Source organism: Mus pahari, chromosome 7 (assembly GCF_900095145.1).
Source record: "Mus pahari chromosome 7, PAHARI_EIJ_v1.1, whole genome shotgun sequence".
NCBI lineage: Eukaryota > Metazoa > Chordata > Mammalia > Rodentia > Muridae > Mus > Mus pahari.
Window position 1 is genome coordinate 23,443,767 of NC_034596.1, and position 27,536 is coordinate 23,471,302.

Here is a 27,536-nt window from a genome sequence, read left to right on the forward strand (position 1 = left end):
GATGATGCACTAAACTTCTGAAACTGTAAGCCAGCCCCTAGTAAGTATTTCCTTTATAAGAGTTGCCATGGTCATGGTATCTCCTCATAGCAATAAAATCTAAACTAAGACAATAAGAAAATAAACTGAGCAAGCCATGGGGAGCACACCAGTAAGCAGGTTCCTCCATGGTCTCTGCTTCAGCTCCTGCCTCCCAGTTCCAGCCCTGACATTTTTCAGTGATGGACTATGACCTGGGATGAGTAAGCAAGATAAACCTTTCTCTCTCCCAACTTGCTTTTGGTCATGGGTTTAATCATAGCAACAGAGAACCTAGTTAGGACAGAACATAATTTCCAGCTCGGAATATCCTTTCCATAAACTGATTTACTGGGTGTGATGGTGTGCCTGTGGTCCCAGCACTTGGGAGGCTGAGGCAGGAGAACCACCAGGTTTGGGGTCTAGTTCACTTATAGCTTCTTGCTTAGTATGCTCACGGCTTGCATTGGGTCCTAGAGTGTGCACACACGCGCGCGCGCACACACACACTCACAGCAAAACAAAATCCAATAGCTTTAGAAGAGAGCTAGATATATTCTGAGTTGAATCTAGATGATATATTCTGAGTTGAATATAGATGATATATTCTGAATGAATAGTCTGTCTGGAATCTGAAGAAGAAGCTGGTCCTATCCATGTCCTATCCTTGCAATGGACAAACGAACCTGCCTACCTTCCCAAGTTCTGCTCAAGTTCCCTTCCCTCAAGGACCTCAGCTATATGCTGCCTGCCCAGAGCTTCCCTTACTGACAGCACATCACAAGCATACGTCATGGGAATGATGAATAGAGTAGATACACAGCAAAACAGTATGTGTGGGTGAGAACACATGTGAGGCCTGGTTCCATCCCCAGCATCATAAACAGAAAGTATTGTATTCAGCAGACAGTGAGACAGTGTAATTTTTTTTTTCAGACAGGATCTCATGCAGTCTAGACTGGCCTTGAACTCAATGTGTATCCTAAGATGACCCTGGCCTTCCTCTGCCTCCCCCAAGTGCTGAGACTACAGGCATGTACCTCTATGCTGCATTCATGTGGTGTTGGGGATCAAGCCTGGGGCTTCAAGCATAGGCAAGCACTCTCCCAGACTGAGCTATATATCCCCTAACCCCTGGGTTTCTTTGTTTAATGCCTACTGAATTGCATGAGAGGCTTAGACCCTCAGGACTTCTGGTTCAAGCCACAGGGTATGGCAGGGGTGCCTGGTGAAGCATCTGCTTAGCTTGATACTTGAGACCCTATTGAAATGAAGACAACAGAGTTGTGAGGGACAGGGAAGGACCATCTCAAATGACCCATCTCAGCACATCCTCAAAGGTGGAAAGCTGATATCTGAGAGCAGCCAGATGACAGGAACAGAGGAGCCGAAGCCTTCCGTATATGTAGGAGCTGGAGACATGAGGGCCAGATGACCAGTCGGTGGTCTTCATGTATGACATGGGTGTCACCTCCACCCCTCCTGTTCACACTTCGTACTTTCTTTATGCTGCTATAGATGTGAGATTCTCCCTCTGGAATGCACGGCATCCCTTAGGAGCTCAGGGTGCTATGATACAGGGTGGGGTAGAAGAGGATGGGCTTGGGTGGGAGGGGAGGGGATAGACAGGAATTGCTAATGGGCAATAGTTGACTGGAGAAACCGGCAAGAAGCCGGGCTGCTGGACTCAAGAGTCTAGGTTGGACCATGAGCTAGGATCTGGTCCCTCACGTGGGAGGGCTATCCCCTCTCCTGGGTGTGTGGACTCAGCCATTGAAAAGGCTCTCTGAGAGAAAGAGATGGTGGTGGATGTGAACCAGCGTGACTTTTACCAGCCACGGGTAGTTATGATATCATAAGGTTAGAATAATTGGGATAAAGCTTTTATCATTATCAATTGGCTCTAAAATTCTTGAATTACTGTTTTATAAATTGTGATTTTATTGATACATAAATTTGATTCGTTAACCATAAAAAGGAAGAAAGAAGGAAAGAAAGAAAGAAAGAAAGAAAGAAAGAAAGAAAGAAAGAAAGAAAGAAAGAAAGAAAGAAAGAAAGAAAAGGCTCTCTGTATAGGATGTGTGCTAGCTGCATGTGGTCGCCTCCATAGTTGTCGCCTCCCTGTGTGTCCCTTCTTGCAGACCTATTGCTCACCTTCCCATTACCCATCATGCAGTGGGAGATTTGGACGCTGCACAGGCTCTAGGCACCTCTAGAGTGATCAACTGTGGAAGCCATCAAGGGCAACCAAGGGGGCAGTGAGGGAGAGAGCAGGCCTAGGTCAATTTGACCATTCATACTATGTAATGTTTATCCCGGAGGTGAGTCTTGGTGATGCCACTGTCTCAGGGCATGGAACAACGGTGGGAGTGTCCCGTGCAGTGCTCAAACACCGCACTGTGGAGAGCAGCTGTGGAAACTGACTTTTCAGGAGGCTCCCTTCTGCACACAGCCGGCCACGCAGCCCCAGAGAGCTGCAGCGACACAAGATTCCTGCTTCTTGTTAGAGATCTGACAGTGGCCTGCTCTGCTAATCAGCTCGGAGGAGTAGAGGTCTCCAGTTAAAGCCTGGCTTAAGTATTAAAAGAGTTTTGGCGCTTTGACTTGTAACTCATTAACTATTAAGTCACACTGAACTCCCAGCCTCCTCTGAGGTTACTCATTAATGCTGATCAACTCCATACAAGCACCAGGCTGACAGTAGCTCCTATCCCTGGCAATGCCCCTTTCCCCCACCGGTACGATGGTAGGTGTTGTCAACCTCCCAGAACCACCTGGAAGATGGGTGACCCTGGGCCTTATTTTAAGTGATGCAGTAAGATGCATCTTAGTTACATGTTTGGGATTGGTTCTAATGCTTTGAATTAATCCAAAATTAGGAATCTGTGTGTCCAAATGCTGAGGGTCCTTGTTCACAACTGGCTTTTGATGGATCAATAGAGAGCCAATGGCCAATGGCTGGGCAGGTAGACGGAGGTGGGACCTTTAGATTTGCCTGGGCTAGGGACGGGGAGCAAGAAAGGAGAATTACCTTGATTCTGAGGGAGATTTAAATTCAGATTTAGAGCTGCAGAGGGAAAATCTGAAATGCAGGTGAGAAAGAATGTGGCCCCCTGAACGGCTGCCCAGAAGCATCTTGGGCAGCAAAGACTAGAGAGCTCCCCAGAAGGAGCCAAGGCAACAAAGATAAAGAATTAGAGGGCTTTAAACTAGGATTACATAAGGGAGATGTGTGCTAGCCACGGGGAGGATTAGAACTGCCCATCCTCTGAGCCGGTCAAGGCATATTTAAAATTAACTTTGTGTGTGTGTGTGTGTGTGTGTGTGTGTGTGTGTGTGTCTTTCATTCCCAAATCCAGATAGCTCTTGGACAGGAGCACAAAGCAGTTTAGCTAAACTACCACTACAGTTATGGGTCACTCCCTGGGTAGAGGAATCAGTGGAGAATGCCGGCTGAGCACCAGGGCCTGCCTCACCTCTGCTTACCAATTGTGGATACAATATGACCTGCTCCTGCTGCTGAGTCCCCACTATGATGGGCTATCACCTTGAGCTGTGAGCTAAAATCCAACCTTTCTTCCTTAGGTTGTCTTGGTAGGGATATTTTATCACAGCAATAGGAAAAATACTAATAACCACCAAACAAGGATGCTCCATCTAGCTGACACTTCCCAAGAGGCTGCTGGCTTGACCCCTTTTACAGATGCTGGCTTGTTAAAGGTATATTATCTCCCTCCGGTTTATGGAGATGCCGAAAGATGGAGATTTTGCTGTTGCAAGCTCCTCCCTACCCCACACAATCTCACTGAACACTTAAGACATGAGCAAGCTTTATACACAGGCTTAGTCTAAAACATTCTTAGAAAGGAAAATTTGAGACATTGTCATAATATTTTGGTGAAAATTAATAATAATGACAGTAACAAAATTTCTCTGAGTGATAAGAGAAGCACTATTTCTCCCTCCATTTCCTTAGAAGTGACCATTTCTTGCCGATTGTCTGTTAACAGGATGTTCTCTGCTGCTTGCTGGCTCATGTAGTCTCCTGTCTTTTCCAGCTATAGAGGAAATCAAAATCACACGCTCTCTCCATCAGGGCCCTGCACGGCTAAAGAAGAGTGCATGACGGGGACCAAAGGGCATCAAAGGCAGAACAGCCATGGGGCTGAGGAAATAGAAGAGGTGAGCCTGCTCCAAACAGTCCCAGGCTTCCCTGTGGCTCAGAGTTGCCCTCTGGATCTGTAACTTTGTTCACTTCTCAGTCCAGCACAGCTAGTTTGGATTTTGTGGAGTGTAGCAAGTGAGGCAAGATTTTACTACATAGTCCAGGTTGGCCTTGAACTTGAGATCTGCCTGCCTTAGCTTCCCATGTGCTGGGATTATAGGCCTGCACCCAAATACTTAGTCCAAGTTGTTTTTTAACTTTAAAAAAAAAAGACTTATTTTATGCATGTGAGCACACTGTAGCTGTACAGATGGTTGTGAGCCATCATGTGGTTGCTGGGAGTTGAACTCAGGACCTCTGCTTGCTCAGGCCCCCTCGCTCCAGCCCAAAGATTTATTTATTATTATATGTAAGTACACGGTAGCTGTCTTCAGACACACCAGAAGAGGATGTCAGATTTCAGATGGTTGTGAGCTACCATGTGGTTGCTGGGATTTGAACTCAGGACCTTTGAAGAGCAGTCAGTGCTCTTTTTTTTTTTTTTTTTTTTTTTTTGGTTTTTCGAGACAGGGTTTCTCTGTATAGCCCTGGCTGTCCTGGAACTCACTTTGTAGACCAGGCTNTGTCCTGGAACTCACTTTGTAGACCAGGCTGGCCTCGAACTCAGAAATCCGCCTGCCTCTGCCTCCCGAGTGCTGGGATTAAAGGCGTGTGCCACCACGGCCGGCCGCAGTCAGTGCTCTTAACCACTGAGCCATCTCTCCAGTCCCAGATTTTTAACTTATAATTTGATATATCTATATTGTTATAAATACAATGTCTAAATAATCACAAAATAAAAACCTTTATTTTATATTTGTATAATATATATAAAGACCCTTTATTTTTAAAATTATTACTGTGTGTATGATATATGTGTGTGGATGCAGAAGGTATACCTGTAAAGGTCAGAAGTCTACTTTATGAAGTCAGTTCTCTCCCCCTCTCTTTATGTGGGTTCCAGGGATTGAACTGAAGGCATCTGGCTTGTGTGGCAGGCACTTCTGTCTGCTGAGCCATCCGGCTGACTCTGGCATCACCCTTTGAAGGGCATATCTTCATTGTAAATACTCTGGGATTTTATGGATCGGGTGTTTGTGTTCACCCAAATTCGAAGTGAGACCTACGAGTGCGTGATGTGGAGAGATGGAGACTTGGGGTTTGGGGTGTTATTAGGTATGGCAGGGGAGCCAGAGGGCGTGAGGGAAGACAGGGGTGTGCTCTCTTCTGTGGATCAGTCTGCGCAGGAAGTCTCTGTGGTGATCAGGTCTCAGTCCAGATCTGCAGGCAGCTCAGACGTCAGAACCATGACAGATCCAAGTGAATGTTGGGTAAGCTACCTAATCTGTGGTGCTTGTTGAAGCGGCCCAGCTGGGTGTGTGCTTCAGAGGACAGGAACCTTTCAACCTGAACATGGACTGTGGCTCAAGGGTTAGCAGTTTACAGCTGGCAAGCCAAAATTGGGGCCTGCTGTTTTGTAAATAAAGTTTTATTGAAGCATGGCCCTGTGTCATTTGTTTTCATGTTGTCAGTACCTGCTTTAGTTGACAGTCCAGTGGGCTTGGGTTTTTGTTTGTTTGTTTGTTTGATTGATTAGTTTTATAGGAGTAGTGTATGTGTGTGTGTGTGTGTATGTGTGTGTGTGTGTTGAGACAGAGTAGCCTAGACTGGCCTTGAACTCACTATGTAGTTGAGGGTGGCCTTGAACTCATGATCCTCCAGGCTCTAACTTTCAAGTGGTGATGTTACAGGTGTGTATGTATAGGATTTCAAGTGTTCACCACCATGTTCAGCTCTTTGCTGGGGTGCTAAGGATCTGAACTCAGGTTCTCATGCTTCCGTACTGAGCCCATCCACACTTTGTTCTTTACCTTCCACAGGAACAGAGGAATGGGAGGAAGCCAGAAATCCATTGAAAGATACTTTAAATCCACTTAGGAATACTTATGCAAATACATTTTTGAAAACTTAAACTGAATAAGCTTACACCAGGATGAAACCAGTAGGCAAGAAACAAAATCTATTTGAACAAGCACAGTTTCCCCTGCATCTTCTGTTTCACTCAGCTCTACAAACATTTGCAAACCACATGGGATGAATTGGAGGGATACAAATATGGATGACCTATAATGCTTACCCACAGGCTGTACAGGGGCTGGCTGCGGTCAGGACTCAGCAGGTGAAGGTGCCTACTGCCCAGCCTGATGAGCCGAGTCCACTTCCTGGAATCTACATGGTTGACCGCCTCCCAGAGGTACAGTATGCACTCGTCAAGTCGTGGTATGGTGTACTGCTTAGCTAGCTAATCCTGGAGCCCTGGATAACATGTGAACTGGGAGGAGTCCTGACAGAGGTGACTTGCCTAAAGTCACATGGCACATGTTTTAGATCTGTCCTTTATTGAGGGCTATGGTGCTCTGGCCACCCTGTAATGTAATGGCCGCTCTGTGGCATCATGGAATAGGTTCTGTGGTTCCTGTGTGAAAGACAGGTACCCTGGGATTCACAGAGCCCAAGGACCTGCCAGTCTAGAGCTAATCTGTGTCGGAATCAGGTGGTTTTACTGGGAGGTCTGTGCTTTGTTGATGCTTTCTCTGCCTGAGACCAGGATCCTGGCTCTGGCTGCGCCCCACATCCTGGCTAAGCCACCACTCTTGGCTGGCTGGCAGACTGCTGCATGGAGAGCTTCTGTGAACTTACAATGTCAGTTGGCCTGCTCCTTGAAGCAGCCAGTGTCTTCTAGCCCCTAAAAGGATCACAGTCTACTTCCAGTTGTTTGTACCTGCTCTCCATCTGGCCCCTTCTCAGGGACAACTACAGGGATGGTCCGTTTGAACTTGGGTGGCATCAGAGCCATTATTCATCATTGCATTGGAATTCCAAATGGAAGCCTGAGTAGTAGCTGCATTGACAGTAAGCTCTGGTTGCTATGGCAATAGGGCAATCAGGTCTCTCCCAGACCCTGCAGTCAAAAGCAACACCACTGAGCTTGAGCTACAAAGTGGGGACGCAGCGGTTGACAGGGGTCTCGCTCTTGTTGCTAAGCTTCCTGTTTCAGGATACTGGGTGAAGCAGGGGAGGGGGGAGTTGGGAGTGAGTTCTGCCTTCCATCTGATTTGCCTGCCTGGCCTCTAGTTCACACGTGGAGACTGAGCACCTATGGCATGTGTGGTCCAGTGATGACTTGGGAAGGGGCACCCATTTAACACACGGCAATGGCACCTGCATCTTGGGGACGTTAGTCTGAAGTTCTGTGAACATCTGTTTTCCTGTGTCTCTGGTATGCTAAGGTCAGAGATTAATTTGGTGGAGAGCCCGCTCTCCCTCCAACACGTGTCCCTTGGCTGAGAAAAGGAGTGGGTAAGGCAGTGCAGCTGATGGCAGGGAGGTGGCACAGCCCTCCTATGCTTCCCTGGGGGTGAAACCTCCATACTGAAGGAGTCCAGGATGGCCACCCCTCCCCTTGCTCTGGACCCTGCAACCTCACAAGGGAGAGCCATTCTCTTGCCTCCTAGACTCAGCTGTTTCATTTTATATTCATGAATGTTTTGCCTGGATATATGGCTATACAATACATGCATGGCTGGTATCCACAGAGGTCCAAAGAAGCGACTGGATCTTCTGAAACTGGAATTACAGTTGTAATCTGTCACATGGGTTCTGGGAAATGAACCTGAGTCTTATAGATGAGCAGCCAGTATTCCTAACCATGGAGCCAGCTCTCCACCCCTACTTGCTAGTTTTGAACACATCAATGGGACTTGTAAGCAAAGCTGATCAGAGTGCCAAAGCCATTTGGAGAGTGCAGTGTGCGGGCCATCCTTGAGGGGAGTTAGCAGAGGTACTGGCCAGAGGCGTATAGGGCTGCTGGTATGGCCAGGGGAGGAAGCGGGTGAAGGATGGCTTGAGGAGAGATGCAGTGACCCACAGCCTGGTGGCTTCAGGAAAGGTGCCCTCTAACCCTGGTCCCAGCCAGTTGCAAGCATCATCACAGTCTGCTCAGACGGGTGTGGATTTTGCTACTCAGCAAAACTGCCTGTGATGCAGGGTAACTGTCTTCTTTGCAGCTTGGGAATGTGGCTCAGTTGGCAGAGGGCTTGCCTAGCATGCGCAGAGTCCTGAGTTCAGTTGGGGGCGCTGCATAAATGAGGTGTGGTGACCCCAATACTCGGGAGGCAGGGATTTCTTTTCTTATTCCCTTATCCATTCTCTCTGCACACCCACACCCATGAGAGAAAGTCCCAGGTGTGCCACCTTTGAAGCTGACTATGAGCTGTGTTTGGTGATGCACTCCAGAGGCAGGCCCATCTCTGTGAGTTTAAGGTCAGACCGGTCTGCGTAGTAAGATGCTTCCCCCCACCCCACAATCTCAAAACAAGCAAGCTTCCTTTATACAAATGTGCAAATGTGCCGGTGTCTTCTGTATAACGAATGCCTTGTCATTACCTTGGACTCCAAGTCTATAGCAGCTACACCCTCCCCACCCCCCCACCCCCCATTATTTTTCAGATCCAATTTTTCTGTCCTTTAGACTGCAGAGCGTGGCCTGGCCATCCATCTCTCGCAGGCAATGCTGTCCCTTTGATCCCGCAGTCCAAGAGCTCCCTCTTGTGGTCTCGAGTGGAAGTCACTACTGTCAGGGGCTTCTGTCTCCTGGGGGGTGGATGGGATGGAGAGGCAGCAGTGGTTCTAGTGCACCATTCAGATCCCATGTTTGCCTGAGTGGAGGAGAGGGAATTTGAGAGAGCATCAGTGAGCTTTGTTACCGTGATGAAATAAACGTCTGGCAAAAACAAAAGAAGACAGGCTTTGGGGGTTTTCAGTCTGCGATGGGCTAGTTCCATCACTTCTGGACCCGTGATGGAGGCAGGACACCATGGTGGAGAGGTCATGATACAGGGGGCAGAGATGCTCTCACCTCATGGAGGCAGGGAGCAGGAGAAGGGTCTAGGAATGAGATGTACCCTTCAAAGGCACGCCCTGGTGACCTACTTCCTTCAGTTACACCCTAGCGCCTAACAGGCCATTCAGTATCAGAGGGCTGCTCAATCCATTGCCCTCATGAACCAGGGACCTCTCACTAGCACCCCCAACTGGAGCCAAACCTTCATTGCATGAGTCTATTAGGGTTACACTGGGTACACAAACAGGACCAGAGAGTGCGAGCCCTAGGCCCCACTGCAGCCATCACTGGCTTGTTCCTTTAGAGCCACCTCACCGGGTTTACCTCGGTCAAGGCACTGAGCTGACGCCTGGAATAGAGTCTACTAAGTTAAACACACCAGCTCTTCCCTCTGGTCCGAGGAGCACCCACCACGTGTTACTGTGCAGTTGCTGCTACTTGACATGTGTGCATCTTGACAAAGGCTGCACTTAGTGTGTGCTCCGGAGGTCAGAAGTCATCCTAACTGCTGATCATGGGGAGAAGAACCACTGAGGGCCCTGGACTGGGAGATGAGCGCTAGCTGATCTAAGAATACATTACATCCTTCCTTCTGTCTTGGTGCCCCACGGTGCTGGTAGAGAGAAGGGAGGATGTTAGGCTGTGGGTCAGTTGGCAAAGTGCTTGCATAAAGTCTGGGTTTGATCCCTGGTGCTGCCAGGCCAGATGTGGTAGTGCATACCCGTAATCCCAGCACCTGGGGGGCAGGAAACTCAGAAGTTCGACGTCATCCCTGTCTGCATAGCAGGTTTCCTGAGATCCTGTTTCAAGAGAGGATGGGGACAGATTCTCAAAGACTTGATAAAAATCAATTGGGGGAGGGGGGCCAGGAGAGAGGAGGTGAGAGGCAAGAATGGGGTAGGGCACTGTAGGGAGGAGGGACAGCCTTATTTGTTTTCCTGTCCACAGTTCCTTCTACAGCTGGAATGCAAGCTCCTGAGAATGGAGTCCAGGTGGTGGGCCTGGGAGCCTCCAGAGCACAGCCAGTCAGGATGGCTGCTGTCCCCGTGCTTCTGGAAAGGGGCTTAGCCTAGAGGAAGCCACCCAAAGGCTGATATCCTGACAGTTGAGCCGGTCCCCTGACATGTGGCATACTGCAGGTGGTGGCTTCCCTTTCCTCTGTTGCCCAGCCCTGACAGACAGCCAGGATGGCAGGGTGTCCAGCCAGGCCACTGGAGGTATAGTGCCAGGGAAATGTTAGTAATCCCCCCAAAAGCAGACAGCTAATGCAATCACAGTAGGGCTTTTTTATTTGAGCTAGCTTGCCCCCCCCCAGATATGCAGGGTGGTTTTGGTGGTAGGGAACCCCAAATATATATCAGGGCCAGGCTTTTTAGAAAGCTACAAGTGGTGGGGGAAGGGACAGTGTTTAAACATGTAATTGGAAAATTACCATGGCCTTTAACATAATTGGCTGGTATTGGGAGTCATAAACTTAATTTCTGCTTCCCTCTGCACTGGTGGTCATTAGGCAGGGGGCAGACTTGTAACCTGAGGGTGTAGGTTTGTTGGGGGAATAACCTGGAGATGCTGGTCTTGTTGGGGGTTAGTCTAGAAACTGGAGCTAGGCTCAGGTTTTGTTGGGGGGTAACTTGGAAACTAATGCTAGGTATTGGCCTATTAGTTTGCCTGAGTTTAAACTTAGGTCAGGTTCTCTAAAATGGAGTCTGAACTTAAAAGGTTTGGCCTCTCAGTAGGAGATGGATCCATTTATTTATTTTTCCTTCGACAAAAATCTCAGAACAAGCTACTTGACGTGGGTACAGCTGGAGAGATGCTCAAGGGGCTGAAGGGAGGCACGTGCATCTGGTCCTAAGTAGCTCTGCTTCCTCTGAGCTGAGTGTAGCCTAAGGTCTGGGACCCAAAGCACGCGTCTGTTCTTCAACTAGAGGCTGACAGGCCAATATGAGGCACCTTCACAATGACATTCTATTTTGGTTCTTTGACCAGAGCCTCAGAGGAAAGAGACAGCAACACTGGCGAATGAGGTCAGCGGGGCCTGCTGAGTACCCAGTGGTGGTAGAGAACAGTGGAGGCAGAGCGCCTGCTCAGATTACATGATTAACTCTTTCAGTCACCAGTGCCTAGCATCCAGGCTGGACCCCAAGGATGCAGAGGCCAGTAGGACCCAGAGACCTCCTGGCGTAGAGAGAATGGCAGGCCCATAGCTGGGGGTTGGATGCCATCAGATGGGTGTTTGGGGAATATTCTGGAGGGCAAAGGGCACTGATGCCAAAGGATAAAAGGGCTCATGGTTACTAGAACCTGCACTGGGGTAGATGAATACTGCTTGTCCTTGTTACAGTTCCTATTGCTAGGATGAAGCACCATGACCAAAAGCAAATTGGGGAGGAAACCGTCTGTTGGCCTTACACTTCCTCATCCATAATCCATCATTGAGGGAAGTCAGGACAGGAACCCAAGCAGGGCAGGAACCTGGAGGCAGAGGCTGATGCAGAAGCCATGGAGGAGCGCTGCTTGCTGGCCTGCTTCCCATGGCCTGCTCAGTCTGCTTTCTAATAGAACCCAGGTCCACCAGATCAAATATGCCACCATCCAATGGGCGGGGCCCTCACCCACCAATCAATCCAACCACTAAGGAAATACTCTATACATTTGCCGACAGCCCAGTCGTCTGCAGGCATTTTCTCATCTGGGGGGGGGGTGTCTCTCCTCTCAGATGACTCTAGCTTGGGTGAAGTTGACACAAAACTAGCCAGTGGACTGTGGGAAACTCAGAGACTGGTCTTGGTGAGGAAACCAAAGGAGCTGACTCAGAAAGTCAACTGGAACCAAGATCCCCTGCGCAGCAGAGAGTTCAAGGTATACCAGGCTCATGCCTCGGGGGCTGGAAGAAGGCTCGGCAGTTTAGAGCGTATACTGGGTCCAGAGGACCTGAGTCCACTTGCCAGCAATCACACCAGGTGTCTATAACTCTAGGTCCAGGCCGGAGCTCTCCAGCACCTGCAACCGTGTGCGCACACACTTACATATAACTAAGACTAGTAAAATTGAACCTTTTAAAAAGTCGTGCCTCAGAACCATCAGTTCAGGACCTGTGTGCTTTATAGTATTTTTTAGTCAGCTCAGCATGAGCTGGAGTCATCTGAGAAGAGGGAACTTCAGTTGAGAAACCGCCTGCAGGCAACTCTGCAGGGCATTTTCTGATGGATTGGCATAGGACTCAACCCATTGTGCAGAAGTCACCCTTATGCAGGGGGTCCGCGCTTGTATAAGAAAGCAGGCTGAGGGCAAACCAGTAAGCAGCACTCCTCTGTGGCCTTTGCTTCAGTTCCCGTCTTGACTTCCCTTGATGCCCAAGCCAGATAAACCCTTTCCTTGCCAATGTTGCTTGGTCATGGCGTTTTTTATCACAGCAATAGGAACCCTTACTAGGACAACTCGCTACAGCCATGGCTGCCCTTGGATGCCTGTCACATTGTCTGGGGTATTCCCAGCACTGCACTGCCAGAGGTGGCACTTGCCCTTCAGGGACAACGTCCAGGTAATGATGTCCATTTGGCTAGCCCATCATCATAGTGTAATTGCTGAAATAGGTTTGGCGCCCTCTTCTGGCACACAGGCATACATGCAGATAGATCACCCATACATAAAATTAATATGATTAAAAAAAAGAGCCTATTGCTTACATAGTGGGATATGGGTGTTTCACGAGGATGTCAGCAAACATGGAACATGCTAACAACACATACAAATGGAAAAAAAAACCCACACATTTCTGGTTAACGCAAACGGCAGCGATTTAGTTGTTACTTTCCTTTCTCCTTACTTCTGACCCCAAAGATGGATTGGTTCCCTTGCAGGAAGCATACAATAAAACTTAATGCCAGGGTTTACTAACTCTGAGCTTCTCTGCTTCCCAAAGCACGTGTGTGGTCCTTTCTTCACTGGGCTGCAAACACCTTGTGAGCAAGAACTGCATTCCCTGCCTTTTTTTTTTTTTTTTTTTTTTTACCCTTTTTTTTTTTTTTTGGAAGATGGGTGGGATGGGCCTCACTGTGTAGCCCCAACTTGCCTGGAACTCACCATATAGACTAAGTTGACCTCAGACTTAGAGAGATCTGCCTGCCTCTGCCTCTGGAATGGAATGTCGGGATTAAAGGCACGCACAGTCACGCGTGTTCACTTCTGCTGTTTTCTCGCCCAGGGCTATGTCCCCATCAATAAAGGCTCAGTTACCAAGTGACTGCAGTGTTACCTCATTCACAGATGGATCATGACTCTGGACAGCACTGGTAGAAACTCCTGACACTGACGGGGCTGAGGAGGAAGACGCCAGTGGTGAGAGAGGTGGAAGGTGACTGGTGTGACGGAGGGGGCGAAACACCAGGTGCATGCTTGAGGAGCCGTTGATTTACGTATTGCTTGCCTGTGCGGTCAGTTTATATTAGTCTAGTGGTATTGGAAAGCTCATCAGGAAGGAGACTTTTGAGTGGAGGGTTGTAAGAGGTAGGGAACGAGGGTTGCCAGAGTCCCTTGGGAAGCTGTGTGTGGGGCCCAGTGAGGATCCAGAGGGAAGCAAGCAAGGGGCTAGATTCAGGATAGCTTGGGGACAGAAGCAAGCCTAGAAAGTTCTTAGACTTGTGCCTGCTGGGAGTGTGGAACCCAGGCAGTCATCTGGCCTCTGGGTCTGGGCTTTTGCCACTATGTTCCTTGTCTACTCCCAGGGACACTGCCCTACTGAGCTATTCCTTCCCACCCCAAGTGTGACTCTCCTGAGTCACGTCACTATCTCTGCGGCCCTGCTGTACTCGGCTGCGGGCCCAGCCCGGATGAGCCTGTCAGGGCTAACACTTCCGGGCAGCTGTCAGGCCTGTGGACGCTGGGAACACTGGGTAACACGGCCATCACAACAGCTTCCCACAACTTGCTAGACGCCACAAGGGCTGCCTCACTTCAGATTCCAAGCTGCTGAGTGTTAATAGCCCACTTGGAGAAGAAAAAAATCCAAACATTTATTATTACTCTGTGCTCAGCATTCAGTTTGGGGATCAAACTCGGGGGGTGGGGCTTTGGCTGCTGGGCCATCTTGCTGGCCCATTTCACACAAGGGAGTCCACACCAGGCGAGCAGGAATTCCTCAGAGGCAAGACTCAGCCCAAGCTTGCAGAGTCCAAATATGCTGACTCTGGCCCTGTCTCTGTCTGTATCAGACCTCCAGGGAGTCTGGCCTGTTAAACTTTTTCAGCGTTTTCCATCAGAGGGGTTATGTGACACACAAGAGGTATGAGTATCAATTTTGTTCCAAGTTCTATACTGTGAACTCATTAAAATGCCTCTATAAAGTTCATGCTTGTGGTGGCTCACACCACCCATACATAACTCCAGTTCCAGGGGATTCTGACCTCCCAGCACCAGGTACACATGTGATACAGATGCATGCATATAGGCACAATGCTTAATTCACACCTTAAAAATTTAAAGTTCATATTGAGCTGAGGGTTGCGGGGATGGGTGATAGATACCTTTAGTCTCAGCAGAAGGTGGATCTCTGAGTTTGAGGCCAGCCTGGTCTACACAGAGAGTTTCATGACAGCCAGGACTATATAGAGAGGTCCTGTCTCAAAACAACAGCAACAACAAAACAAAGCCAAAGCAAACAAATATGAGAGAGAGAGAGAGAGAGAGAGAGAGAGAGAGAGAGAGAGAGAGAGAGAGAGAGAAGAGAACAAGGAAGCAAAGAAATCCCAAGAAAGTGGGTGGGTCAAGGGCACCCAGGGGGTGAGTGACAAGGACATAGGACATTCCGGCCAATCCCTCCCTTGAAGGCTCTTTCATTCCATCACAGTGGGCACTCTTGTAGCTACACTCCTGGGAAGTCCATCATTGCCTCATTGCAAGGCTGATTCCCCTGTGTTTCCACTTGTTGCCTCTTACTTAATAACTGTTTAGCTAAGCGGGCCATCAGCGTGGCCACAGAAGTTTTCTCCAAATCTAACTTTGCCCTTCCTCCTCTCAAGTGGTGGGATTCCCATTGTTCTTGCAAATCTTTGTATAGGTCGCTCCAGGTCTCCAGTTCAGAAGTTCATTTCCTTCTCCCCCCATCCCATGAACACACAGAACATACACCTTGTATACGAAAGAAGGGACTCAATAGAGGGCTAACCCTGGGTTCAATTCCCAGCACCATCTAAAACAGGTATGATATAAACCGGGCATAGTGGCACACACTGGTGACCCGAATACCAAGGGGGTGAAGACAGGAAGAGCAGAAGTTCAGGGTCATCCTCAGCTACAATGCTGAGTTGAAAGCCAGCCTGAGATTCATAGGATCCTGTCTTATGAGTAAATAAATAAAGATTTTTTTTTTTTAAACCAAAGTGTTGAGGCTAGAGATGACTCAGTGGTTAAGAACACAGGATGTTCTTGCAGAGGACCTGGGTTCAGTTCTCAGTACCAACATGCCAACTCCAGTTCTAGAGGATCCAACACCACCTTCTGGCATCTTCAGACATACATATAGGCAGGCAAAACTCTCATACACATAAAATAAAATAAAACAAAACAAAACAAAATACAAAGTAAGTGATCTGTAAGCTGGACATGGTAGTATACCTTTGATCCCAGGAGTCAGAGATAAGCAGATCTCTGTGAGCTCAAGGTCAGCCTGGTCTATATAATGAATTCTAGGCTAGCCAGGGCTACATAGTAAGATCCTGCTTTTCCTTAAAAAAAGAAAAGAAAAAAAGCAAATTGTAGATAATACCTTTTTACTACTCAGCGTTTGGACAGGCTGACCCTAAAACTAAAGCTGTTCTCTAACACCCCAGCGACATGTTTAGACCTAGTTAACATTTCTCAGTATCATCTGATGGTATTCAGTTGTGAAAGAGGGATGCAAGTTGCCAAGGGCAAACTGGGGTTGCTTGTGTCAGCCCTAACCAGTCAATAAAGCCAGGAGGTTAAGAAGGAAGGGCTGGGGTTGGTACAGTGAGTGCGGCCAGAACCAGACGCTTGCACAGAGAGTACCCCTGCAAGCACGTCCGCCCCACATGTTCAGCCTTGGACTGTTAGTCACTTTGGCAATGGATCGTTATCTTAATAACGTGCGGTAGTGCCCTAGGTTAGGAAACAATGTTGGATCTCCTGGAAGTACAATTTTGGATGGTTGTGAGACATCAAGTGGGTGATGGGAACCTTTGAGAGAGCAAGTTTTTCTCAACCACCCAAGTCAACTATTCTGCTTCCTAAATTCTTCCTTATTTACTGATTCATTTGGAGGCCAAGTCTCACTATGCAGCCTAAGATGACCTGGAGCTCACTGTGTAGACCCGGCTGGCCTCGAAATCAGAAGAGATTCACAACCTGCTTCTGCCTCCTAGTGCTGAGATGAGAGGCGTGGCGCCTGGCTGTTCACTCTTTCTGTACACTGGGAACATTCCTAATTGCTGGGATTAAGAGCAAGTGCCACCACCTCGGGCACAGGTCACTTTCAAGTACTGGGAAGAAAGCAATGAATTCCCCACGTGTGCAGAAGGGAGTAAAGCAAAACGCACGCCTTTAATCCCAGCACTCGGGAGGCAGAGGCAGGCCTGGTCTACAAAGTGAGTTCCAGGACAGACAGGGCTATACAGAGAAACCCTGTCCCGAAACCCCCCCAACCCCCCCCCCAAAAAAAAAAAGCAAACTGCAAACTGGAGACAGCAAATGGACACTGGTGGGAGAACCCTGGGGAATTCTCTTTTTCTTGCTTTCTTTTTTATACTTTTTGGGATAGGATCTCTCTGTGTAGTCCTGGTTGTCCTGGAACTCATTTATATAGACCAGGCTGGCCTCAAACTCAAAAGCTCTGCCTGCCTCTGCCTCCCAGATGCTAAGATTAAAGATGAGGGCCATGATCCCCTGCTCGGTTTTTCCGTATGTTGGGAACATTACTAATAAAAAGGTCCGAGTGTCTGACAAGATGTCTCAGCATCCAACCCTGACCTCATAAATTCCACCCCTGGGACCCCACAGAATACAAGAGAACCAGCTTCCATAAATGGGCCTCTGACCTTCACACTAGACCCTTGTCCCGCACAAAATTAATTTAAAAAGAAGAAAGAAGGGGGCTGGTGATATATGGCTCAGTGGGTAAGAGCACCCAACTGCTCTTCCGAAGGTCCCGAGTTCAAATCCCAGCAACCATATGGTGGCTCACAATCATCTGTAACAAGATCTGACTCCCCCTTCTGGAGTGTCTGAAGACAACTACAGTGTACTTACATATAATAAATAAATAAATAAATAAATAAATAAATCAGAAGAAGAAGAAGAAGAAGAAGAAGAAGAAGAAGAAGAAGAAGAAGAAGAAGAAGAGAAAGAAAGAAAGAAAGAAAGAAAGAAAGAAAGAAAGAAAGAAAGAAAGAAAGAAAGAAAGAAAGAAAGAAAAGGAGTTAGCAAGGGTCTAGAGTTGTGGGACCTTGGGTAGTTTCCGGGTCTCTTAAGCTTTTACTTCAGTTAGCATAAAACAGGCCTAAAAATACCCGTTTTCCTTTTCCATCTGGATTAAACATGTACATGACCCGATCAAGTTGTACAGGGGCTGTGAGTGCTGACAGCTGAGAGGATTTGGCGGGGAAACGCTGGATGCCTGCGGAGACATCCAGCCTGGTTTCCACAGCTAAGGTCACCTGAAAGCGGACTTGCCCTTGACTGACCGCAGCGCGCGGGCTGCGGGGCTGGTGAGGCTGGGAATCTTCCGATTGAAGTTGAACCAACCAATCACAGAGCAGAGGTCAAAAACCGCGCCAGAAGCAAAAGCGCTCGGCTCCTGACAGGTCCCGGTCGGTACAGAGGAACCTAGGCGGGGCTGCCCACTAAGCTCAGCCTGCTTGGCGGGAGGAAGAGGCGTTTGGAGGAGGTTGTGAGCAGGGAGGAGAGAATGGCGGCGACCTTCTCCTTCCCTCAGTGGCCCAGTGTTATTTTAGTAGCCAGACCTAATTTGTACTGAGTACACCAGGATCTAGAGGAACCAAAGGCAAACCCTCGGATACTGATAACCGAGGAGTGGAATATGAATTAGGAATTATATGTTAAAAAAAGACCTGACATTTTTGCCAGAGGCGATCTAAAATATTTATTGATATGGTCCAGTTAGCTTAGCATGGAAGAAGTCCTGGGTTTTGTCCCCAGTACCATATAAATTGCGCAGCGGTGGAGTTGGAGGCAAGGAGGATCAGATCAAGGTTTTCATCAGCTACGTACCGAGTTAGAGGCCAATCTAGGATAGACAGTTTTAAAGGAGGGTTTGGGCACACTAGTGTGTGCCTGTGTGAAACTGAGAACCTCTGCTATTTGCTTCCATGTATTTATATTTTAGTAATTAAACTGCCTGCTTTAACTTTGAGCTGCCACGTGGAGCTCAGTGATTTTTCATAGCATCTACAGTGAGAGAACTTAGGACACAGCAGAGGGGAGCCTCCCTCGCCCTCTTTTAAAATATTTGACCTGGGAGAGTCAGTGGAGCCCTCCCAGGTTCCACGTTCCTCCACGGGATCTCAGTGTCCCATCTCAGCACTTTATCTCTGGTATCTTGGACCCCGCAGGGCTGATCGGAAAGCCAACCTACAAACTTGAGTTCCTGTCTCCACCCTCACCACAGGAATTTTCAAATTCGTCTTCAGACTACTGGACGCCCAGAGTCATAAAATGAACGTATGACTCGTCACCATCCTCTGAGCTTCCTGGAGTTTTTAATCCTCTGGCAACTTTTAAACTAATTGGGACACAGGGGACAGGGGCCTGACAGGAGGCGCACCCAAGGCTGCGTCCGTACCCCTTCATGAGTTTGAAGACCCTCTTAATCCCACAAGGTCGGTGCGATTGCTCGGGACCCCCCGAATCTCTTTAAGAAACCAGGGTCCCCCGCACCCCTCTCCCAGGGGCACAAACAGCCAAGGCGACGTGTCCCAGAAGCCAGCAGCAGCGTCCCTCCACCCTTGGCACCAACCTCGGCGGCCACGCCCGCCCGGCGCCCCCTTGCGCGCTCAATCCCCGAGGCTCTCCCACTCCTAACCGGTTCCGGCCCCGCGAGCGCCCGCGCACCGGGCCGGCGCAGACTCCTTAAAGGTCTTTGTGCGGAAGGCCTGCGGCGCAACTCAAAATCTCCCGCGCTGGGCGGCGAGCGGGGTCAGCGGCGTCCAATGGGAGGCGAGGCCACGCCCCCTCGGAGCGCGCGCGGTTCCGCGGCTCTTTAAAGGGCGCGGGCGCCGGCCGTCGGCGGTGCACCGGATTCCAGCTGTTTTCGCCTGCTCCTCGCCGTCTCCGCCGCTGCCCCCGTTCGCCATGCTCTCCGTCCGCACCCCGCTCGCCACCATCGCTGACCAGCAGCAGCTGCAGTTGTCGCCGCTGAAGCGACTCACCCTGGCTGACAAGGAGAACACGGTGAGGGCGGCCCAGGTGCCGGTTGGGTTGGATGCGCACTGGCAGGTCGTGCGTTCCCGGCCCCGGGAGGGTGGAGGGTGCCTACCGCCATTCACCACGCGTGTCTCCCTACAGCCCCCGACCCTCAGCAGCACCCGCGTCCTGGCCAGCAAGGCTGCGAGGAGAATCTTTCAGGACTCCGCCGAGCTGGTGAGTGGCCCGTGTAGGGCTGAGGTGTGTCGCAGAGGCTCCCAGCAGAGGGCGCCCGCTCGTTGGCGCTAAAGCTGCATTGTCCCAGCTGACTTATTTGACTCTTCTTTCCCGCCAAAGGGTCTCGGAATGTCCTACTTGGGGTCGCCCTATGGTAACAGTAGCGTGACAGCTAACCATACGAGATTACCAGTCGTTGAAAGTACTCGATCAGATGAGACACTAGCTATAACTATGGTTCGGTTGGCATTTGGGGGTCGGTTCACTTGGCACTCTGATCCAACAGGAAAGTAAAGTGCCTACTAACCCCAGCGTTGAGGATGAGCCGTTACTGAGAGAAAATCCCCGCCGCTTCGTTATCTTTCCCATCGAGTACCATGATATCTGGCAGATGTACAAGAAAGCCGAGGCCTCCTTTTGGACTGCCGAAGAGGTAATCATTCAGGACTTCCTGTGTCAGAAGGGTCCTGCATGGCCGTCACAACTTTAAGATTTGCCTAGATTCCCCTTGGGAATGGTAGCTCACTGAGATACTGGGTGTTCCCATGAACAAAGGGAATAATGGATGTGAAGAATTCGGTAATGAGATGGTATAGGGGACTTCAGTTTTAAAGTGTGTGTGTGTGTGTGAGAGAGAGAGAAAGAGAGACCTGCTAATTGTGAACTTCTAAACTTCAGGTGGACCTTTCCAAGGATATTCAGCACTGGGAAGCTCTGAAACCCGATGAGAGACATTTTATATCTCACGTTCTGGCCTTCTTTGCAGCGAGCGATGGCATAGTCAATGAAAACTTGGTGAGTTTGCGTGAAATACCTGTAATTTGCCTAGATCCTGAGCTGGTTTCTGGCTCTTTTCTTTATCTTATGCCCTGAAGGGAGGCTGGAGAGATAGATGGCCGACTCCACCCTCCACCCTGGTTAACACACTTCCTGCTGGGGCGGAAGACCCAGGTTCTGTTATGAGTACCCCTGTTGGACTACTTCCCGTCTGCTTGTGAGCTCCGAGGGCTCTGATCTTGGGTGCTTGCCCGTACATGCACGGACCCATTCCAAGGCATGCACAAGCAAAACAAAGTCTTTAAGAGCTATGAACATCATGTCAACGTTCATGCCAGTCTTTCCCTCTGCTAAGGAGCAGTAGTTTTTCTCTTTGTGTACCTACACACTTAAATTTTGTGGATTTCTGAAATACTTTGGTTGTATACTTACTCTATCTAATTGGGTCCTCGGAGTGAACTGAAACAGAATTAGTGAATAACTGTTAAAAGAAACCCTGTGGGGCCTGGTGCGAGCCACAGAGGTTGGGAGCACATGACAGTTTTGTTAAAATAAATGGCAAACTAGGAGTTATGTGTTTCCTGATTGGTAAATTGAGCGTATGACATGAAAAAAATGAGCTTGATTGCAAATCACGAAGAACTAATAAAAATACAGAGTTAAATTGTATTAAATATATGCCCGGGCTTTTGTTTTGTTTTGTCTTGTTTTGTTTTACTTACATATTTGAAGCAAGGTCTCACTGTAATCCTGGCTGGCCTAGAATAGAACTCAGTATAAACACCGAAATGGCCTCTTCCTCGGATCCCCACTTACCTTTGCTGCAGGGCTAGGATTAATCCCAGCAGGCCAGGCCACTTTATTACTGGTAGTGTGAAGCAACCAGTAGTTTCTCAAGTTTAACTTTGGTTCATTTTACTACCACTAGGTGGAGCGATTTAGCCAAGAAGTTCAAGTTACAGAGGCCCGCTGTTTCTATGGCTTCCAAATTGCCATGGAAAACATACACTCTGAAATGTATAGTCTCCTTATTGACACTTACATTAAAGACCCCAAAGAAAGGTGAGTATCCACACGATCTGCCGAGATGCCTGGGGCTCACTTATTGCTTTATTTCCAGTATTTTTGCTCATAAAGGGGAAATGAGCAGAATGACCCTTAGTCGAGACTGCTTCAAACTCTTGTGTGTGGTAGCTTGTGTCTGTGTTTCCAGCACCCAGAGATCAATTCATCAGCATTGTCAAGAAGTCAAAGGCTAGTCAGACCAGATACTGTCTCCAAAACAAACCCCGGGGGCTAGCGAGATGGCCACTGAGGTTAAGGAAGAACTTGTGGCTCCTGCAAAGTACGTTTTACTCTGCTTGCCAGTTTTAGGCTCCCGCAGGACACCTCACAAGGCTGTAAGTCCAGTCACGGGGAAGTGATGCCCTCTTCTGGCTTCCATGGCCATCACACATGGTGTCTGACACATTCAGGCAAAACATACATTAAAAATTAAATTTAAAAACATGGCTGTGAATGAGTATGAAACCAAAGTGGAGGTGAGGGGGATTGCTTTAGACAATATTGAGTCAAGAGGTTTATTTTAGACCATTTTAGCTGACATTACTCTTATTAGGAGATTATAGAAAGCTTAAGAAGGCTTTTTTTATGTTATGGAGGGAGACTGGAAAGGACTGGTAGGGTTATGGTGGCAGTGAGCACCGGAATGGGAAGCAGGTATGGAAGTAATGATTCAGGCCTACGCTGTGCCTGTTGTGTTGCCAGGGCTCTGCAGTATCAGTTCATACTATGCTTTCTGCCTGCAGAGAATATCTCTTCAATGCTATTGAAACTATGCCTTGTGTGAAGAAGAAGGCTGACTGGGCCTTGCGCTGGATTGGGGACAAAGAGGCTGCGTATGGTGAGGGCCCTTCTTTCTCCTTAAGCCCAGACTTGATTGTCCAAGTAATGTCACTGTGTTATTGGCCCTTGCTAAGAAGAATACTGAGGCCTCACTGAGAATGTTTTCTTGTTGACGCTTGCTAGGAGAGCGAGTTGTGGCCTTTGCCGCCGTAGAAGGAATCTTCTTTTCTGGTTCTTTTGCATCGATATTCTGGCTCAAGAAACGGGGACTGATGCCGGGCCTTACATTTTCCAATGAGCTTATTAGCAGAGATGAGGTGAGTCTAACCTGCGGCTCTTAGATACTTGTCTACAGATGGGGACCTGAGAAGTGAGGTGTGGTCACTTTCAAAAGGGATTGTAATGCGTGAGTGTTTTGTCCGCAAAGGACAAAGGGGAGGAAGATGGACCTCGGAACAGGATGGTTGCGAGCTACGATGTCGGAGCTGGGACCTGAACCTGGGTCCTCTGCAAAAGCAGCAAATGTTCCTTGTAACTGTTGAGCCATTCCAAGACTTGGGGATCCAACCTAGGGTTTCATACTTGCTAGGCAGGTATTCTGCCACATTCCTAGCCCTGTATCCATATTTAATGTATGAATTCATACAATACTCAGCAAAGGATATGATACCTTAAGTGATGTATTAAAGCTACTGATTTCCTGTTATCCTGGAGGCATGAATGTATAAACTGAAAGTTCTTAGTAGAGCTTGTGGCTGTGAAGAAACCTCTGGGTATCAGAAGGGAACGTCCCCGACCCCTATGTTATAATAGGTGGCAGGCAGCCTTGGCTTGGGCTAGCCTATTCCTTGCTTTCATAATTGGCTGTGAAATACCTGGTTTATTTTCCTCACCTGTATTGTTGGATTTTTGTGGCTGGCTTGGAACAGCGTAGGCCAAACTGGCCTCAAATTCATGGTGATCTTGTCTGTGGCTCCAGAATGCTAGAATTGCAGGTGTGTGCCACTACACCCGGGCTTAAATACCTTTCTCTGGATAAGCTAAGTGCTCTCAGTGTGGCAAGATGGGTTGCTTGAGACTGAGAGGGTGGATAAATAAGTCTCAAGCCTCACGGAGCTCTTGAACAACTCTCCTCTAGGGTTTACACTGTGACTTTGCCTGCCTGATGTTCAAGCACCTGGTACACAAGCCATCGGAGCAGAGGGTAAAAGAGATAATCACCAACGCGGTTAGGATAGAGCAGGTGAGTGACTGTGCGTGCAGGTTGTTCTTGTCCCTGCTGGGGGGATGGGGGACGTCCTCAGGCTTCCGGGGTGCTCAGTTCTGCTTTGCTTGGCCTCTAGGAGTTCCTCACGGAGGCTTTGCCCGTGAAGCTCATCGGGATGAATTGCACTTTGATGAAGCAGTACATTGAGTTTGTGGCTGACAGGCTTATGCTGGAGCTGGGTTTTAACAAGGTAAAGTATTATTTATGGCTTCCACCCTCGTCTGTCTGTCTGTCTCTATCTCCTTTCTTTCACTTGTTTTCAGCATTTATATATTTATATATCGATGTGACTTTCAGATTTTCAGAGTAGAAAATCCATTTGACTTCATGGAAAATATCTCACTCGAAGGGAAGACGAACTTCTTTGAGAAGCGAGTAGGGGAGTATCAGAGGATGGGAGTCATGTCAAATTCGACAGAGAATTCTTTCACCTTGGATGCTGACTTCTGAGCATCGTGGGCTCTTCGCCGGTTTTTGTCCCCTTGCCATGAAAAGAAATCAGCAAAACCAACCAACAGGCTACACCATGAATTGTCATTAAATTTGCTAACAGGTGTCTAAAAAGCTGTGTGTAGCTACCTCAGTCCTGTTTGCTAGGCTGGTCTCTAGAAGAAAGTATACTTCAAACAATAATGGGTACCTGGATCCTTAGGGAGATCTTGTCCTTCCTTGGCTTTTACAAGTAGCATGGTCACCTTTGACCTCATCAAAGCACTAACAGTGCTGGGCCAGGCTTTATGAGCAGTGACTGTCAAGCAAGCAGGTTTAGACATCTAGATGCTGTTTAGGGCGGTTTAAAGATGTCAGCCTCACTTACTGCTTCCTGCAGGCATGCAGGGTTTACTTGAGAAGTTTGTAAATAAAATTGGCACTTTGCACACACACACACACACACACAGTACTGTCGGGATTAAACTATACATTTTATGAGGTTTTACCTCTGCTTTTCTTAAAATATACTCAGTATTATCTTGAAGATTGTAAATGCTATGATGGTACAGTAAATTCTGACATTTGTCTAAATATGAGTGTCACTTTTTTTTTTTTAAGTCAGGGTCTTAACTATGTGGCTCTGGCTTGGCCTGGAACTTGCTATGTAGACCAGGTTAGCCTCAAACTTGGCTATGTCTCAAATACTGGGATTAAGATATCTGCCACCATACCTGGCTTTACCCAGTGAATTCCTAAGCACCAGAAAACCAGTGCTGTATGAGATGTTAATGTGTCAGACGGGGATACATACAGACCAGTAGATAACAGCTAGTTAACCGTAATCTGCCTTTATGTGCATTAATCTGTGTTTAGGGAAGAGAGCAATAGTCAGAATCCACAAGTGAGTTTGAGCCCAGTGGTGGGTACATACGTGGGACTCTTAGAAACCAGAACAAAAGGCAAGTGCTCCCTGAGGTAGTTAACTATGATCTCTAGCTTCCTCACTAGCTGATATAACCCTGATCAGTCACCTTGATTGTGTAGATGTTTCTGTAATATGAAAAGTCATTGTACCTTTTAAATTATTGTTACTTAAAATTAATAAACTTGAAGTCTCGCAAATGTTAAATGATTTAACTAAGACTTTAATTTCAGTCCTTTGTGTAAAATGTACATTTCTTTGTTTACATCCCAAATGCTGCTCCCCTGCTTGGTCTGCCCCCTGCCGCCCACACAGAGAATCTTCCCCCCAAATTTACATATTTTTTTTTTTTAAGTATGGTAGCCTTGATTATAAGCCCCTTTCACAATTCTGTTGTCCTTCCAACTGGTATTTATCTGGGTTCTGGTTAGTCTCTGTCAAAGGGTCCCACTGAGGACTGAAATGCTGTCCAACCTGCCATTCCTTGAGAGGCAAACCACTACTGTGTGCTAGGTTCACCTAACAGCCCTGTTGGGCTCTTGGTGCCATAACCCAGAAGTCCCTCCCCGGGGACTTTATCTTAACTTAGAACTGCTGAGTGAGTGAATCTTGACAAAGAAGCTGAACTGCAAAGGGGAACGGGAGATGTTTTACTACAATGGCATAGAGGTGGTGTGGCTTCTGTCCCTGAGTGCTCTTAGCAAGTCTACGCTGCCTAGCATGGGACCTTCAAGACTGAGTGACAGTTGCATGAGAAAAGGACTGGTCTGTCCAAGAGGGGTCTAGGGGACACTGCCTTTGAATCCCAGTGGTATACATAATGACTGACAACTGGCTGGAAAGCCAGGTTGTGAGGACCTTCAAGAGGACCTGTTGGGCTGGTGAGATGGCTCAATGGGTAAGAGCACCCAACTGCTCTTCCAAAGGTGCAGAGTTCAAATCCCAGCAACCACATGGTAGCTCACAATCATCCTTAACAAGATCTGTCGCCCTCTTCTGGAGTGTCTGAAAAAAAAAGTTTTTTTTTTTTTTTTTAAAAAAGAGGACCTGTTGTCACAACACTTGGGCAGTGGACAGATATAGATCTTGCTTGTGCACTAGAGGAAGGGCCACTTGGATACACGTGGTCTTAACTGAGTTGACCTTGGGTGCAAGCGAGGGAGACCGTGACTTTAATCAGCTCCTCTGTGAAATTTTAGGCCTTTAGATCTGGAAGAGATGGACTTCCTGGGCTTGCAGTATGTATTGATCCTGGATGGGTTGTGTTTGTTTGTTTGTTTGTTTTTTTCTCTTCTGACAAGCTTATATAAGGCGACATTTCATTGCATGGGAATAGATCAAGACCTTGTCTATACTAAGGACAGATCTATGGAACCTTTCCCTCTCTTCCCCTTTGCTGCCAAGCATTGCTATGGTCATTAGGAGTATTTGCTTTTTGTGAGATGGAAACAAGATTTGCTAATGCCATTTGGCTAAGGATCTGCCTGTCTCTCTTACTGGGGAACAGTGGCCCTACTATTAGTCTGGAGCTCTTGATAATGGTTCTGTTTAGCAAGATGTTCCAGGCTTTGAATGTATGTGACAGGGGGATGCTGTATGGCCTCTTTAGATAAGACAGTCGCCAGTATAGATACCACCCTGCTGTCTGGGCATAAGAGAGAATGCAGCTGTGTCTCCCTCCATAGCGGTGGGCAACCCAGATCTGCTTTGCTGTCCTGTTAGGGTTGGCTTGGCAGTTTTCAGACAGAAGCAATGATTGACAAAGGTGTTAGGTTTTATTTCTATGAGGTCATTTAGAATGTGAGAGGGCCACAAATGACAATGGGCTGCCTCAATGTGACAATGACAGTGCAGGGAGCCAGTGCATATGGGATGAAGTCCCCCCTCCCTTTGATGACTATTAGGCTATTTTGCATAAAGATATGGATTCAGATGTAACATAGCTTCTGAGGGAGATTTTGCCCACTGAATCCTAGAGTTGGGGCTTCAAACAAAGGCTCCAGTTTCCTCTTGGTGGGGGAAGGGGCATTAAAAGAACTAGGGCTCTCCAAATGGTCCTGGCTTCCTTAGTTCTGCTGGCCAGAAAAAGAGGCATGGAATGGTCTCTTCCAAGATGTCCTGCCAGGACAGAGAGGAGGCAGAGAGGTGGTGGATTCTTGGTCATTCCTCCGGTGAGGAGCTTGGCCATGAGTGGGGCTACTAAGAAAAGCTGAGTGGATGTCCGGAAGGGAAGTAAGTAGACTGGGCCAGAATCATTGTCTCTACAGTTTGCTAGAATGGTCCCCATTTCTTCCCACACTTTCAGAGTGGACCCAACAATAAGGGGTGCCCCATAGGTGTGACCCAAACTGCACCCTAGCTCTGCTTTGCCCTCTTTATCTCCTGTTTTCCAATTCAAGAAACGGAACACTCCCCTCCGCCCGCCCCCCCCCCCAGGCTAAGGTAATCCAGGCCTCACTGGCAGCTGCTATTTTACCTGTGGCCAGGAGAGGGAGCACATGCCTTCCCATGTCCCTCGCCAGGCGCCCAGCATCTGTCTACAGGGTACCATCAT

The 27,536-nt window shown here is 48.1% G+C and overlaps 1 protein-coding gene across 8 annotated transcripts; it reads left to right on the plus strand.

The window, feature by feature from the left end:
• Nucleotides 1-25,173, plus strand: Rrm2 (ribonucleotide reductase regulatory subunit M2). Of its 8 annotated transcripts, none has more exons than XM_029540845.1 (15): nt 1-40; nt 4,077-4,200; nt 6,366-6,476; nt 13,333-13,561; nt 15,184-15,324; nt 18,713-19,550; nt 19,665-19,739; nt 20,026-20,172; nt 20,418-20,534; nt 21,445-21,578; nt 22,325-22,419; nt 22,545-22,678; nt 23,500-23,604; nt 23,705-23,818; nt 23,926-25,173. In XM_029540845.1, the coding sequence occupies exons 6-15, from the start codon at nt 19,452-19,454 to the stop codon at nt 24,076-24,078; spliced, it is 1,173 nt and encodes a 390-aa protein (XP_029396705.1). In that variant the 5' UTR covers nt 1-40; nt 4,077-4,200; nt 6,366-6,476; nt 13,333-13,561; nt 15,184-15,324; nt 18,713-19,451; the 3' UTR covers nt 24,079-25,173. The 8 variants fall into 8 exon arrangements, with proteins under 8 accessions (XP_029396705.1, XP_029396702.1, XP_029396703.1 ...); XM_029540842.1 differs by having other exon boundaries at nt 13,395-13,561; XM_029540843.1 differs by having other exon boundaries at nt 13,395-13,515.
• Nucleotides 25,174-27,536: the final 2,363 nt, after the last annotated feature.

Coding starts and splice junctions, on each gene's coding strand:
- Rrm2 (XM_029540845.1), top strand. CDS start 19,452: ATGCTCTCCGTCCGCACCCCGCTCGCCACCATCGCTGACCAGCAGCAG. Junction 21,579..22,324: donor ATTAAAGACCCCAAAGAAAG/GTGAGTATCCAC, acceptor TTCTGCCTGCAG/AGAATATCTCTTCAATGCTA. Junction 22,679..23,499: donor AGCTTATTAGCAGAGATGAG/GTGAGTCTAACC, acceptor ACTCTCCTCTAG/GGTTTACACTGTGACTTTGC.